Source organism: Cebus imitator, unplaced genomic scaffold (assembly GCF_001604975.1).
Source record: "Cebus imitator isolate Cc_AM_T3 unplaced genomic scaffold, Cebus_imitator-1.0 Scaffold475, whole genome shotgun sequence".
Classification (NCBI taxonomy): domain Eukaryota; kingdom Metazoa; phylum Chordata; class Mammalia; order Primates; family Cebidae; genus Cebus; species Cebus imitator.
This window is the reverse complement of record NW_016107790.1, coordinates 1484735-1501731: the sequence shown is the minus strand read 5'-3', so window position 1 is coordinate 1501731 and position 16997 is coordinate 1484735. Positions and strand designations below refer to the sequence as shown.

Here is a 16997-nt window from a genome sequence, read left to right as displayed (position 1 = left end):
CAAGGAGAAGTATACAACATGATTTCATTTTTGTCTAAAAAACCAAACCAAACCAAATCTAAACGTACGTATATATAAATATATTTCTGTGAATCTAGAAAAATACATAAAAGGACACCCTAAGCTGCTAACATTGGTTATTTCAGAGAAATAGAAATGTAGGTAGAGTGAAGAAATTATACACTTTTTGGTATATCTTTGGATTATTTGTTACCAAAAATTAGGTATTAATTATTTTAAAGAAGTAAATTATAAAATCTTCTCTTATGCTGAAAATAGGTATCTTTGTCATAGGTCAAATACAGAAATGTCTGCTACTGTATCTTTTAATCCTGGCAGGAAAAAAAATCTGGTAGAACAAAAATCCTCAGCATTGATAGTGCCTTAAATCCACACAAGACAAGACTGCAACTGCTGTGGAATCTGTCTTCATCACAGCAGGAAGAGAGCAGATGGTGCTTTTGTACTCAGTGGAGTGAGCTAGAGACCAGTGCTGAAAGGGGAAGGGAGCTGTCAATGGCATGCTGTTGCCTGCCAGGTTAGGCTTCCTGGCTTCCCTGAGCAGTTCACACGAGTATTCCCACCAACCTCAGAGGTGGCTGTCTGGGTAAGAATGTTAACTCAAAACCTGTCACCCTTATGACATCTGGGAGAGGCACTGGAATGAAGATTGGCAGGCCAGGGTTTCCAAACAGGTGTCCTTCTCTGAGTAGAAGCAGTAATAGAGATTGTCTGGCATAAAAAGTCATGCATTTCTCTCCAGGATCAGAGGTTATGATGATAAAAGTCCCTCTACACATCAAGTCTGGTTGTTTTTGTTTGTTTGTTTGTTTGTTTTGTTTTGTTTTGTTTTTTGAGACGGAGTTTCGCTCTTGTTACCCAGGCTGGAGTGCAATGGCGCGATCTCGGCTCACCGCAACCTCCGCCTCCTGGGTTCAGGCAATTCTCCTGCCTCAGCCTCCTGAGTAGCTGGGATTACAGGCACGCACCACCATGCCCAGCTAATGTTTTGTATTTTTAGTAGAGACGGGGTTTCACCGTGTTGACCAGGATGGTCTCGATCTCTTGACCTCATGATCCACCCGCCTCGGCCTCCCAAAGTGCTGGGATTACAGGCTTGAGCCACCGTGCCGGCCTTCAAGTCTGGTTAAAACCTGTCCCCACTTTCAACCTTCAGGGCCCACAGGGAAAAATCTGAGCTATTAGGTCTGGTAGAGAAGAGATCATCTCCCACAACCCACAGCACCCCAGCATTGCTACAGCCCAGCAAAACCAAACTCCTTGCAAAGTTTTGAGGCACATTTTCTAAATCTCATCTTTGAATTCATTGTTGGTTTCCTCATTATATGTCCTAACTTTGGTCCACCAATAAAGTAGAAGTAAGTTGTAAAATTATTCCTATTGTTACTTATCATAAGTTATAAAAATCTCTCTTATAAAAAGTACCCTGCAAGAAAGAAGCCACTCCTGGATTTAATGCTACTTATCACTGTAGAAGTCTTGTGTTTATTCTCAATATAGGATTTACAATAAATTGACGGGAAAAATTACTTACATGTACCTTTGTGTCTCTCTGCCTTCCCATAAAATGGAAAAAATTCTAGATTTCAGATACTGAAGATGGTGTTACATATACGTATTGAATTTAGATCACAACTAACATTTACCCCTATTCTTCCTGTTTTGAATAGTCCAAAGAGTTTGCAATGACATTATCTTCAAACATCCTGAATAAATGTATTAATAAGAATAGATTCTGCTGTGATTGACAGAACACCCAAAAAAACAGAGGCTTAATAAGAGAAAAATAGATTTCTCTCTCTCATATATATAAGAAGTCTAAAGACAGACTTCCAGGACTGTATGGTGGCTTCCTGCAGTAGTTTTGTTTGTTTGTTTGAGACAGAGTTTTGCTCTTGTTGCCCAGGCTAGACTGTAATGGCACAATCTTGGCTCACCACAACCTCTGCCTCCCTGGTTCAAGCAATTCTCCTACGTCAGCCTCCTGAGTAGTTGGGATTATAGGTATGCATCACACGCCCAGCTAATTTTGTATTTTTAGTAGAGACACGGTTTCTCCATGTTGGTCAGGCTGGTCTTGAATTCCTGACCTCAGGTGATCCGCCCACCTCAGCCTCCCAAAGTGCTGGGATTACAGGTGTGAGCCACTGCGCCTGGTTTCTGCAGTAGCTTTTAAAGCATCTTAGGATTGAAAATAGTCATCAAATAAAAAGATCAGTAAATTTTCCTCTACCTGACTTTGGCCTGGCCAGTTTTTCAAAATCTCATTTCTAGAGGCTCACACAGCCTTGGATATTTGTGAACTCTTTATGCTAAAGAGAGCTTGAAGGTGGAAGGACAAGTGGACTTCTCTTTTCTCTGAACACATTTTGCCCATATACAACCCACGAGACCATCTTAGAAGTGTTATGGCCTGTACATTAAGACCATGCATTTCCCTTACTGCTAAAAACTCTTGGTTTTCTTATCCCCAAATTCCCTCTATTAAATCTATTTTATCCTCCAGTGACCTTTACTTGGGATTAAAGAGGACATAAATGGGACTGTAAATTGCAGAATGGAGAAGATTTAGTTGTATGTTTAATGATTCTATCAAAAAATTTTTCACAGTACGATATCATTTTTCTAGCAAAGTTTTTTGGATGTAAGTGATGATACATAACTTTTTCTTCCACGTGACTAGTTCTAGTCATTCTTTTTCTCCATAATAAGAACCTATAATCAAATAAGGCAAACAAAAGTATGAAACTACTGTAAGGACAAGATTATAAATCAATACTAATTGCAATGTTGAAGTTTAAATATATGAAGTAAAAAATTGTCTACATCAGCTGTAGTGCAATTCGTCCTCCAAATCCATGTTCATGGAATACAATCCTACATATCTCCCTTAATTTTTTTTTTTTTTTTTGAGAGGGAGTCTCTGTTGCCCAGGCTGGAGTGCAATGGCATGATCTCAGCTCACTGAAACCTCCGCCACCTGGGTTCAAGTGATTCTCCTGCCTCAGCCTCCAGAGTAGCTGGGATTACAGGCGCATGCCAACACACCCGGCTAATTTTTTTTGTATTTTTAGTAGAGACAGGGTTTCACCTTGTTGGCCAGACTGGTCTCAAACTCCTGACCTCAAGGTGATCCACCCACCTCAGCCTCCCAAAGTACTGGGATTATAGGCATGAGCCACTGCCCCAGCCATCTCTTTTAATATTATGGATCCTACTGGCAAGTTAAACTCTTGGACAGCATGTCTTACCAAAAATGAGAATGGATTTTGTTCTTGTATATTAGCTTATCAATTGTTACCCCCTCCTGACTGGGTGTGGTGGCTCACGCCTGTAATCCAGCACTTTGGGAGGCTGAAGCAGGCAGATCACCTGAGGTCAGGAGTTTGAGACCAGCCTGGCCAAGATGATGAAACCTCTGTCTCTACTAAAAATACAAAACTTAGCCAGGCATGGTGGTGCATGCCTGTAGTTCCAGTTACTTGGGAGGTTGAGGCAAGAGAATCACTTGAATCCAGGAGGCAGAGGTTGCAATGACCTGAGATCACGCCACTGCACTCCAACCTGGGTGATGGAGCAAGACTCTGTCTCAAAAAATATATACATATATTGTTACCCCATCCCACCAGCTGAAAAAGGACATATACCTGTTCAGACATTGCTTTCTATGTATTTCATTCATGTTTTTACAGAATTTCATTTCGTTACCTTCAAATGGAGGCTTGCCTGTGGCTGCAGCTGTAGAGCAAGAGGGGCCTCGCACACCACGCAGATGGGAGTGTTCATGGGTACCAAGCTTCTGCATTCTGCACATAAGCCCATCTGTACAAGGAAAAGGTCCGCTTTATCTTGCATGTAAAAACTGAAGGCATGAATAGATCTCAGAATGTAAGGTTTGGTCTATAGCTATACCACCCTGAACACTCCGGATCACATCTGATCTCAAAAGCCAGGCAGGTCCGGCTTGGTTAGTACTTGGATGGGTGAATGTAAGGTTTGATTTGTTTTTGTAAAACAATTTTTAAAATAATTACCTTTATAAAGATATGCTAATTACTTTGACTTGACCACTGCACACTGTATCAAATAACACCACATATCCCATAAATATGTACAATTGTTATGTGTCAATTAAAAAGTAAATAATAGAAAATAAAATAGCAATATTATATTTCTTATTATTTTATTCCTATTAAGAGTAAAAACATGTTCATTGTAGAAAAGAGAGATGTTAAAAAAAGAAAAATATCCATAGGAAATTAATTAATAGCATGATAGAATGAGGAGGTCTATGAATCCTCTTCCTTAGAAGGAATCACAGGAATGGCACGGTGGCTCACGTCTGTAATCCCAGCACTTTGGGAGGCCAAGGTGGGAAGATCACCTGAGGTCAGGAGTTCAAGGCCAGCCTGGCCAACATGGCAAAATCCCGGCTCTACTAAAAATACAGAAATTAGTCAGGCATGGTGGCAGGTGCCTGTAATCCCAGCTACTGAAGTGGGAGAATTGCCTGAAGCCAGGAGCTGCAGGTTGCATTGAGTGGAGATCACGTCACAGCATTCCAGTCTGGATGACAAGACCGAGACTCTATCTCAAAAAAAAAAAAAAAAAAAGTAATCACGCAGTCAGACAATGCTGTCAAAAAGCAAGCACTTCAGCAACCTGAAAGTCATCGAAAGGCAGACAACAAATTGAGAAGTTCCTGGAAATAACTGAACTGCAGAAAAGAACACTAAGCTCTGTGTGGTTGTTGCCTGGGCTGCCCCCTCCTCCCCTAGCTTTGTCAGTGTGGTGGCTCCACCCGGGCAAGGCAGGCTGTGAAAACTAGAAGTTATGTTGACTGCTGATGGGCAGGGCTCACTTGATTTGGAGTACTATTAAGGTGACAATTTTGGTGGCAAGCAAACAAGGAAGACCAGTAGTCCCCTAGTCCGAGATAATGAGTCTGTTTGAGGTTAATTGATGCACTGACTGGCAAACTGGCCTAGGATTTAACATGCAGTTCCAGGAGGTAATTCAATGATAAGGGCTTCATAGCTCTCCATATATCCTTAGTTGACTGGAGGTATGCACATGAGCAGTATAAACCAGAGTAGGCCCAAACCACCCACACAGCCCTGGCCAAGATAATGAAACCTTGAGACCAGCCTGGCCAAGATGATGAAACTTCGTCACTACTAAAAATACAAAATTAGCCAGGCATGGCGCTGCATGCCTGTAGTCCCAGCTGCTCAGGAGGCTGAGACAGTCAGATAATGCTGTCAAAAAGCAACTACTTCAGCACCCTGAAAATCATCAACAGGCAGATAATAAATTGAGAAGTTCCTGAAAATGACTGAGCTGCAGAAAAGAACACTATGCCCTGTGTGATTGCTGTCTGGGCTTCCCAGGAACTGCCCATAGAGATGCAAGAGAGCTCGGCATAAAGTAAGAGCTGGGGCTGGAAAATAGCCTTAAGTTTGAAAGCTACCCAGCTGACACGCAGATCCATCAGCAGGGAGTGGAGGCCTTCCAGGATGCAGCTACCTGAGCACAATCTCTGGCTAACTGAACACTAAGATATGCTAACCCAAAAGTAACATGAGGCTTAAATAGAGCAAGAAAAAGCTGCTGCTCTACTATTTACAATAGCAGTCTTAGAACCAACCCAAATGCCCTTCAATGATAGGCTGGATAAAGAAAATGTGTATGTATACGCCATGGAATACTATGCAGCCATTAAAAAAATAAGTTCATGTCCTTTGCAGAGACATGGATGAAGCTGGCAGCCATCATTCTCAACAAACTAACACAGGAACAGAAAACCAAACACCTCATTTTCTCACTCATAAGTGGGAGTTGAACAATGAGAACACATGGGCACAGGAAGGGGAACATCACATACTAGGGCCTGTCAGGAGGTGGGGGACAAGGGGAGGGAGGGCATTAGGAAAAATACCTAATGCACGCAGGGCTTAAAACCTAGATGATGGTTGATGGGTGCACCAAACCACCACAGCACACGTATACCTACGTAACAAATCTGCATGTTCTACACACGTATCCCAGAACTTAAAGTATAATTTTTTAAAAAAAGCTGCTGTTCTGTCTATGGAGTAGTCATTCTTTTGTTTCTTTACTTCTCTAATTAAGAAAAAAATTAAAAAATAAAAATCCTGACACTAGTGGTCACACATTGCAGGGGAGACAGACATTAAAGATTTAATCCAAGTAAACAAAACACAAATCAACAACCTTCAAGGAAAAAAAGTCAGAATCCAAAGTTGCTAAAATATGCTACCTGAAGTAGTCAAGAAAAAAATTATGAGACATGCAAAAATTAAAGTGACCTACACTCAGGGGAAAAATAGTCAACAGTCCACAGAAATTATCTGAGTGCCTTTAGATGCTGGATTCAGTAGATAAAGATTTCAAAGCAGTTATTTTTTTTAATGTTTAAAGAACTAAAGGAAACCATGTTTGATAAAAAATTAAAGTATGATGATAACGATCTGATTGATAGGGAACCTCAATAGACACAGAAATTATTTTTTTAAAAAGAATTAAATCAAAGCCTGGAGTTGAAAAGTAAATTAATTTTTTTAATTGCCAGAGGGACTCAAAAGCAGATCAGATATCAGACCAAAGAATCAGTGAACTTGAACATATAGCCCAACAACAGAAATTATCTAATCTGAAGAACAGAGAGAAAAAAGACCGAAGAAAATAAGCAGAACATCAAAAACCTATAGGGCAAAATCAAGTATAGCAACATATGTGCAAAGGAGAGAGAAAAAGGAACACAAAAAGAATTAAAGAAACAATGGCCAATATTTCCCACATTGGAGGAAAACCAAAACTCAGCAGATCCAATAAGCTCAATCAATCCTAAGAAAGACAAACACAAAGAGACCACACTTAAACACATTATAATCAGACTGCTGAAGGTCAAAAACAAAGAGAAAATGTTGAAAGTAGCAAGAGAAAAAGCTACTTATGCATCAAAAACAATGGGGGGCAGAAGGCAGTAGAATGAAAATTCAAAAGGCTGAAAGAGAAAATAATTGCTAAACCAGAATTACATCTGCAACAAACCATTCTTCAAAAATGAAGGCAAAATCAATATTCTGACATACACAAAGACAGAGAGAAATGGCTAGCAGACATATCTCACAAGAAATACTGAAGGAAGTTCTTTAAGCTGAAAGGAAATGACACTAGATGATCACTTGAGTTCACAGGAAGAAGTGAGACCAGATATAATAAACATGAGGGCAGATATAAATGACTCCGTAGACACTTTATCTCATCTTCTTTAAATGACATGATTGTATAACACTGCACCTTTTAGTTTATAATATATATAGATGCAATATATATGGTAATTACATAAAAGATAAAGAAAGGAAGAGGATACTTAAGCAATGTTAAGAAAAAGAAAGAAAGGGGTAGGGCACAATGGCTCACACCTGCAATCCCAGCACTTTGGGAGGCTGGGTCGGGGGTGGGGGGGAATCACTTGAGGTCAGGAATTCAAGACCAATCAGCCTGGCCAATATGGTAAAACCCTGTCTCTACAAAAAATACAAAAATTAGTTGGGTGTGGTGGTGCATGCCTGTAATCCCAGCTACTCAGGAGGCTGAGACAGGAGAATCGCTTGAATCCAGGAGGCAGAGGTTGCAGTGAGCCGAGATTGTGCCACTGCACTCATTCCAGCCTGGGTAAAAGAAGGAGATTCCATCTCAAAAAAGAAAAGAAATAGAAACAAAGGGAAAAGGAGTGAAATTTCTACATTTTAGTAGAATTGAGTGAAATTATTCTAAAATGGACTGTGATACACCCCATCTTCCATGATGTGATTATTATGTATTGCATCCCTGCATCAAAACATCTCATGTACCCATAAATACATATACCTACTATGTACTCACAAAAATTAAAAACCAAAATTAAATAAAATAGAATGTGATAAATTAAGGTCCATATTGTAATCTCTAGTGCTTAAGGTAACTTTAAAACTAGTAAAAAAAAAAAAATCAACAGAAGCATTAAAATGGCACACTAAAAATAACAAAAGAAATAACACAAGACCCAACTGCATGCTATCTACTAGAAACACCTTAAATTCAAAGACACAAATAGATTGAAAGTGAAAGCATAGAAAAGGACTTACAATGCAAACAGTAACCATAAAAGAGCTAGAGTAGCTACATAAATATCAGAGAATAAAGGACTTTAAGACAAGAAGTATTAGCATAGACAAAGAGAGACACTTTGTGATGATAAAAGGGTCAATAAGTCAGGAAGATACAGTAATTATAAGTGTATATGAACATACTAGTCCGTTCAGGCTGCGATAACAAAATACCATAAAGTGGGTGGCTTGTAAACAAAAGATTTATTTCTCAGAGTTTTGGAGGCTGAGAAATCCAAGATCAGGGTGCCAGCAAATTCCGTAACTGGTGAGGGCTTGCCCTCTGCTTCACAGATGGTGCCTTTTAGCTGTGTCTTCATATAATGGAAGGGCAAACAAGCTCCTCTGGTCCTCTCTTATAAGGGCACTAATCCCATTCATAAGGGGTTCATCATCATGACCTAATTACCTCCCAAAGACCCAACCTTCTAACACCATCACCTTTGGGGAAGACACAAAGATTCAATCGATAGCATGGACATAACAGCAAACCCCCAAAATACCTGAAGCAACAACTACAGGTCAGAGTTGAGATTAAGACTCCATCTATCACCTGAGCACCTAAAGCCCCAGCTTTACTGGGGGACCACAGTGGTGTTTTCAATCTCCAAGAATTAGCATGAATTTAGAGCCAGTATCAGATTATTCCCCTAAAGATTGGGGCATTTTTTTTCCTTAATGCACAGTCACTCAATTGAAAGCAACAAATCCCCTTGGGGAAGCATTCAAGGAAGATTTCTGATGTGTACTTGAAAAGCTCCAGGGTCCGTCCCTAAGGAGACCCAGCCTCCCCTTCAATCGAGAGACTCTGAATTTATGAACTGACTTACATCTAGAAACTGGGTGAGAAACTTGGTTGCTCCAATGCAGTGGCTCAAGTCAGTTTTTAGCTACATGACCTAGCATTTTTCAATTATACAGACCAAGCAATATACTAGGAGACTGCCCATCTATCATTCCTAGGAATCCCACAATCAGATTCCTCTTACTGAAACATCATGGCTGTCTTGTCTTCGGCAGTTAAGTGCTGCCACTTGACTTCTTCCACTCTGGGAATCTCACTAGCTCCAAAGAGATCAGGGAGCCCACCTAAATAGCAGCATCTCCCATGATCATATCTGGCCTATAAAGGACAGCAGCCACCAAACTTTTTAAGGATGCAGCTGCTCCTGTGTTAATGTATGCTTTGATATCTTAGTGATGGAAGTGTCTTCTGGGCCTTCTTGTGAAATGTAGATAAGAGTCAGGGGTGCAAGACACACATATCAAACCTACTCCAACTTTCTGTTTGCCTAAGTCTTTGTATTCTCTGCTCCACATGATGCTGGGTGTTATGGACTAAACTGTGTCCCCCAGAATTCATTATATTGAAGCCTCAACTGCCAACGTGATTATATTTGGAGATAGATCCTTTAAGGAGGTAACTTATATGAATTTATACCAATTTCATGTTACACTGTCTCTATTTAGAATCTAGTCACACACATATTCCCCAAGACTCTGCTACCATATGTTATTAAAATCTTCCTCTTTGTGTGTGTAAATTATTTCCTCCTGGATTACAGAATGCACCTGTCCTCCTACAGCATGCTGGGTTGGGTCCCTAGAATGTGACAGGTGGTTGTGATGGGTCTAAACCACCTGCAACAACCTGTGAGGAGAATAAACACCCCCTTTCAAGCCATCTGCCCAGGTGAGATGATCACAAACATTTCAAGCAAATGAAGGCTGGTATCCTCAGACAGAAGGGCATCCTCAGACATAAGAGTAAACTACATCCATTGGCCAGGAAGCACAGAGTGACAAGGATACAAGACTGTCAGTTTCATCTGGGTCCCACCTGCCACCTCCATCTGAGTTTCAGGATCACATTCTTTCCCAATTAATGGCCTAACTTTCACATAAGAAATGTGGTGATCAAGTGAATGTAACTGACATTATAAGTCCCCAACATACACAATGTAATGTTTGTTTGATTTTCAACAACATAACCCTGAAGCTATAAGAAGTAGATTATTTTGAGCTGTCATAGGAGACCTCTGGCTCCTGCACCATGACTTAAAGGTCTTGAGCTTGTTGTTTTCTTTCTGTGAATGCTCCTATGGACTCAGGAGAATACATCCTCCACAGTTTTTGTAGTCATAGTCGTTGTCACTGTCATAGAGTCAAATGCAGCAGCTACTTGGCCACTCAAGACACTTGCTTCAGTTGGCACTTCATCACAATCAGCCACAGGTGTCAGTGTGATTAATTGTGATGTCCCCTCATGCTATGGATCACCTGTGTCCCATTTCCCATTGGCAAGGAGCTCAGTACTGCTTTCATGCAAAGGAAAAGATCAAACCATTTCCAAAATTCCCTGTTCACAGGTTTATTTCCTGGGACCAATCCCAGTACCAATTCTGTTACAGTCAGAGTCCAATCAGGAGATAGCAACCACAAGTAATTTGAACAGGAAATGTTCATATAAATAATTATTAACTGGAAGCCAGGGCTTAACTACTAATGGGTAATATACAGAAATTCCAAACACAGGGAGGATCCCCTACCTCTATGGCTGAGACAGAGAGCCCAAGGAGGATCAAATTTGGAAGAGGCACTTACTTTGCCCCACACCTAAGGCTGGAATCAGACTTCATTGAATTGAGTGTGGCTGTCACCCACTGATGGCAGAGAAGTTCACTGAGGTGACACGTATCAGAGCTGGCAAGGAAAAAGCAGCCCACTGGGATCCAATGGAACTCATTAGGAACTCCCCATCTAGGGAACAGGCAGAACATGTTGTGAAGTCAGATACAGAGATGCTGCTGAACTTGCTGGAAAGCTGCTACTGGGATGCCCGAGAGGCTATCTGGGAAGCTGGCTGGGGTGCCAGTGGAACTCACTGAGAAGAGTCCACAGACAACACTGAAATTCACAGAGTTCAGCACAACCAGGTGTCCTACAGGTTAGCTCACATCACAAGAGCAAAGAGAGAGGAGAGCACGCACCTCTGCATCTCTTTACTGAGACTCTCCGAGAGTCTTGGGTCTAGAAGTAGGGTCCTGCCCCTTTGAATCCCAGAAGCCCAGCTCAGAGCAGGACACAGTAAGTACTCAATAAATGGTTGTTAGCTTAAATTACAAAGCTGTTATACATTAACGCCTATTGTTGCACTAATAGAAATATAATTGGGGGGCAATCTAGGTGTTTTAAAGTTCATCGTGTTAAGTATTTATAAACACTGATAACCTTTCCTCCTTGTAAAAACCAAGTTAGTTGTGAAAATCCCTTTCCAGGCAAGTAGAAAATAATTTCGGTATTGCACCAACTAATATAAACAGAGAAAAATCAAACCAATGGGACTTGTTCATATTTTGTTTTCTGTATTATCTTCTTTCACTAACACATTTAGTCCAGAATCTCTACAAGCTGCACACAATGAATTTGGCCCAATTTGGTGTTATAGTCTGTTTTTATTTAAAATCAACTCCCACACTTATTTCCTAAGATTCTGCCATTATATATTAGCAAAATATTTAAGGAATTTAAAATGTATCACTGAAGTAAATTAAATCAACTTCTACAAAAATCTTGAGCAATATATTAGAAGAATATTAAAACAGATAGCCACTTAATGCACCCCTTGCTTGAGGCATAACTCAGATCAAAACCTTGGACTTCGAACTCACTCGGTTAGTGACTTTTTCTTAGTAACTATCTTTTTTCAAATGGTAATTTTTCACTCAGTATCACAGATTCCTTTATTTTATTTTCATCTCTTTATTTCCAGTCCAATAAAAATCCCCAAAATTTCAAGCGCTCAAAAAATGAACACATTTTGGAAAAGGTTTTAATTTTTAGCAAGCCAAATATGTTTTTTAACTACCTCCAAAATTAGTAGTGACATAATATCAATTATTATCTACCCTTAATCAGCCAAAGCTATTAAATTTAAATACACAGGTCAATCTATAGATTCTTTGGACAGAATAATACACCGCATGGCTATATAGATATATAGAGACATAAAGTAATTGGTACTTCTCTTCATTAATTTCTAGAATATATTTCCTTATTATACCCAGGATATGAGCAGAGCTATCAAATGAGTAGAAAACATTTACTTATCCATGCACGCCTCATTAAAATAGTAAGATTCCAATCTTTTTTGAGTCTGTGCTTCTGGCAGGCCACACAAAAGACACAGCATTGTAAATAAGTTTTTCCATGCTTAAGTAGGAGTGTGTAAGAGTTCAACCAGCCAAAAATTCTTCCACGAGTATTTATGTGTGTGGTTCATGTGTACCAAGCACGGTGTTACTGCTGCAAATAAAGGTCAGATCAACCAATGAAAGATGTTTTTAAGAATTCTGCTGCTCACCTGAGCTCCTTTCGGGGGTGGGAGACGACAGCCAAATATGGGTGGGACAGGTGAGCCACATTCTTGACAGAAGCGAGCGAAGGGATCTGATGGGCGGGGGGCAAGGCAGTGGGCACACCTACAACAAAACAGGTTCCCGGTTGGCCATGTTCTGGTAGGTCAACGTTAAGAAGACCGGTAAAAATCCAAAAGCATTCAGTTTTAAACACAAAATAAAAGCAGACCACTCTCGATGGCTATGGAACAAGTTCAAGTTCCATCTTGAACTTCTCTAGGTCACTTTATTAGAAATACTTCTCCGGGTCATTTTATTAGAAAGTGGCCTCACAGCTGAATGCTCTGGTGTCCTTTCCACATAGGCCAAGTCCATTTAACTTCCTGATCATGGCAAGGAGTTCATCAGCAGTCTTGACCCCACTTCTTGGTTGGGCTCTGTCTGTCCTGTCACATTGGATTTGATGTTTACAAGGGTGAGCTCTGGGAATTCCAGTAATTTTTATATTATGCTTTTCTGATTTCCTGCCACTGAGCCCAGTCTAACGGACAGTTCTTGCTTGTGCATTAAACCCATCCTTTTTCTTTGCCCACTTTAGCTTAGTGTCCTCAGGCCCTGCCCCATAACAAATTCAAGACAACAGCATCTGGCCCCATTTCTTAGGCAGCCAGACCAATCATTTAGCTCCTATTCACCTAAATGGGTTCTGGCTATCCACCAAAGTGACAGCATTCTTGGAATTAGGCTGCTCTGTATGTACACTGCTACTGCCATGCCTTTCCAGACAAGTTGGGCTTCTGATCCTGTGACCTGTCTATCTGATCTGCTCCTCGGCAACTTGGAGGCTTAGATACTGTGCACTGGATTGCCTGGTTGCCTGCACTAGTCGCCACTGGAGACTGGAGTTGAGCTCACTTCCCATATTCTTATCCTCTTTAGTCCTTCATTACTGCACCATGGCACCAACGTTTCACCACATCTCCAGCATGGGCCCACCTACCAGGGCAACAACAGTTCCCTCTTTTCTATGCCCAAAGCTCATGAAGTACAATATGACTCTCTCATTCCTCTGATTTGAATTGAGGGCATAGAGCTGGGAGTCTCAGAAGGTCAAGCTAGCTGGAGCTTTTAGGAAAGAATACCAGAGAAGAGCTGCAGGGAGAGCCTCAGAGTTTTGCAGAGGGTCACCCTCAAGTCTTCATCTGGGTACCTGATGAGTGCATGTGACGGAAAAAACCACTCAAGGTCAGAAAGTAAACCCCAAAGGGGAACACAGAAAACAATATTCAGGATTCACACAGGGCTGGGAAGCTCATGCTTATATCACCAAAGTAGAAAAAATTCATATTTACTGAGGTGTCAGTAAGAATATTCTATATATACTCTAAATACCCCAATTAGAACATAGGCATTGTCAGATACAGTTTTTTAAAAAGCAAGACCTAACTACATGCTGCTCAAAAGAAACAAACTTTAAATAGAGACATAAACAGATTCAATGAAGGGTAGTATACACACATGCACACATCTAAAGAAAGCAGGAGTGGCAACATTAACATCAGAACAAGTAGGTTTCTGAGCAAAGAATATTAGCAGAGTTAAAGAAGTTTATTTCATAATGATAAAAGGATCATCTCAGCAAGAGGACATAAGAATCCAAAATGTTTATGTACTTAGTAACAGAGTGTCAAAGTACATGAAGAAAAAACTGATAGAAATGGAAATGCAAGAATAAATAGGCAAATTCACAATTACAGTCAGAGATTTCAATATTACTCTCTCAATAATTGATTATATGATAAAGAGAAAATCAGTAAAGATAAAGAAGAATACCATCAACTAACTTAACCTAACTGATATTTATAGTACACTTACTCTGGCAGAATACACATTCTTTTAAAGTACACATAGAACATTTACCAATCAAACCATATATCTTTTCTGACCAAAAGTAAATAAATTTGGTATAAACACCAAGCCAGGTGCACTGGATCATACCTGTAATCCCAACAATTTGGAAGACTGAAGTGGAAGGATCACTTGAGGCCAGGAGGTCAAGACCAGCCTGGGCAACTTTGTGAGAACCTCCCCTTTACAAAAAAAAAAAAAAAAAAAAGTAAGGTTTTTTTTGTTTTGTTTTGTTTTGAGACAGAGTCTTGCTCTGTCACTTAGACTGGAGTGCAGTGGCATGATCTTGGCTCACTCCAGCCTCCACCTCCTGGGTTCAAGTTATTATTGTGCCTCAGCCTCCCAAATAGCTGGGATTACAGGCATGTGCCACCATGCCCAGCCAATTTTTTTTCTGTGTGTATATTTTAAGCAGAGACAGGGTTTCGCCATGTTGGCCAGGCTGGTCTCAAACTCCTGGTCTCAAGTGATCCTCCCACCTCGGTTTCCCAAAGTGCCAGGATTACAGGCACGAGCCACCACGTCCAGCTAAAAAAATGTTTTTTAATTAGCCAGGTGTAGTTGCACATGCCTATAGTCCCAGCTACTTGGGAGGCTGAGGCAGGAGGATGCCTTGAACCCAGGAGTTTCAGGCTGCAGTGAGCTATGATTGGGCCTCTGCCCTTCAGCCTGGGTGACAGAGTAAGACCCTGTCTAAGAAAGAAAGAAACAAGAAAGGTGGAGAGGAAAGAAGGAAGGAAAGGAGGCCCAAAAGATAAAGGAAAATCCTCTAGTATTTGGAAATTTAATAAAACACTTCTAACTAACCCATCGCCCTCTGCAAGCAACAGCAATTACAATTAGAAACTGTTTGAACCGAATGAAAATGAAAATACAACATATCAAAATTTAGAGATGGCAAGTAAAGCAGTATTCAGGGGAAATATACAGTTCTAAATGCCTATGCTAGAAAAGAAGAGAGGCTTCAAATCAATAACTTTGTGTTCCCATTAAAGAAACTGAAAAAAGAACAAATAAAACCTAAAATTTACTCAAAAAATATTAATAAATATGAATGTACTTCTATCTAACAAAGAAATTTAATGTATAGTTAAAAATCTTCCTGAAAAAAACATCTTCCTGAAGGAAAACTCCAGATCTAATCATTTCACTTGGGAATTCCTACTAAATATGTAAGGAAGAAATAATACCAATTTCACACAAACCTTTCTCAGAGTTGAAAGAGCGAGAATACTTCCCAACTTATTCTATGAAGCTAGAATTATACTGATACTAAAACCAGACAAAGACATTAACAAGAAAAGAAAATCCCCCAACATCCTTTATGCAAATGCCGGCAAAAAAATTCTTTAAAACCTTTTAGCAAATCAAATTCAACATTATATAAAATAAATAAGACTTCAAGTGGATATATTTCAGGAATGTAAGGTTGATTTAACATTTGAAAACCAATCATTATAATTCACCACATGAATAGAAAAAAATTATCCTCTCAATAAACAGAAAAGATGCTTTGGATGAAATCCAATATCTATTCATGATTTTAAAAAAGAAAACATTCAGAAAATTACAAACAGGTCAAAATTTCCTCAACTTGGCTGGGTGTGGTGGCTCACGCTTATAATCCCAGCACTTTGGGAGACTAAGGTGGGCGGATCAGCTGAGGTCAGAGTTCAAGACCAGCCTGGCCAATGTGGTGAAACCCCGCCTCTACTGAAAAAAAAAAAAATACAAAAATTAGCCGGGTGTGGTGGTGCACACCTGTAGTCCCAGCTATTTTGGAAGGCTGAGGCAGGAAAATCACTTGAACCTGGGAGGTGGAGGTTGCACTGCTGCCAAGATTGCACTACTGCACTCCAGCCTGGACAACAGAGCAAGACTCCATGTCAAAACAAAATTAAATTAAATTAAAAAAAATCATTTTAAAGAACAATGAGACAAAAGTGTCTACTTTCACCATTTCCATTCAAAACTATTATATTCAAAATTACAGCCAAGGCAACAAGTCAAAAAAAAGAAAAGGGATCTATATTGGAAAGGAAAAAAGATAACTCTTCATTTGCAGGCTACCCAATGTCCTACGTAGATAATCCTATGGAATCCATAAAAAGCTAGTAGAATAAATGAATTTCATAAGACTCCAATATATGAGGCCACTAAGAAAAAATCAAGTGTATTTTGTATTTTAGAAATGAATAATCAGAAATTGAAAAGTTTTATTGTAGCAAAAAATATATCTATAATATGTTATAATATATCATATAGATTCTTCTCAACAATTTTTAATTATACAGTACAGTATTGTTAACTATGTACACATTGTTATAAAAAGATCTCTGGAACTTTTTCACCTTGCATGAATGTAACTCTATACCCATTGAACAACTGCCTGTTTCCTCCTCCCCTCAGCCCTTGGCAACTACCATTCTACTTTCTGTGAGTTTCATTACTTTAGATACTTCATTTACGTGGAATCATGCAGTATTTGTCTTTTTGTGAGACAGTGAAATTTTAAAAGCATTTACAAGGCCGGGCG

At 39.8% G+C, this 16997-nt stretch overlaps 1 protein-coding gene across 1 annotated transcript in view; it reads right to left on the bottom strand.

The window, feature by feature from the left end:
* Window positions 1-16997, bottom strand: part of DZANK1 (double zinc ribbon and ankyrin repeat domains 1) — an 86839-nt gene that overhangs the window by 45701 nt on the left and 24141 nt on the right. The window contains exons 8-9 of the mRNA XM_037732854.1: window positions 12559-12676; window positions 3730-3843 (exon numbers count right to left, since the gene is read on the bottom strand). Coding sequence (XP_037588782.1) covers window positions 3730-3843; window positions 12559-12676 — 232 coding nt within the window. The remainder of the gene's footprint in view (window positions 1-3729; window positions 3844-12558; window positions 12677-16997) is intronic.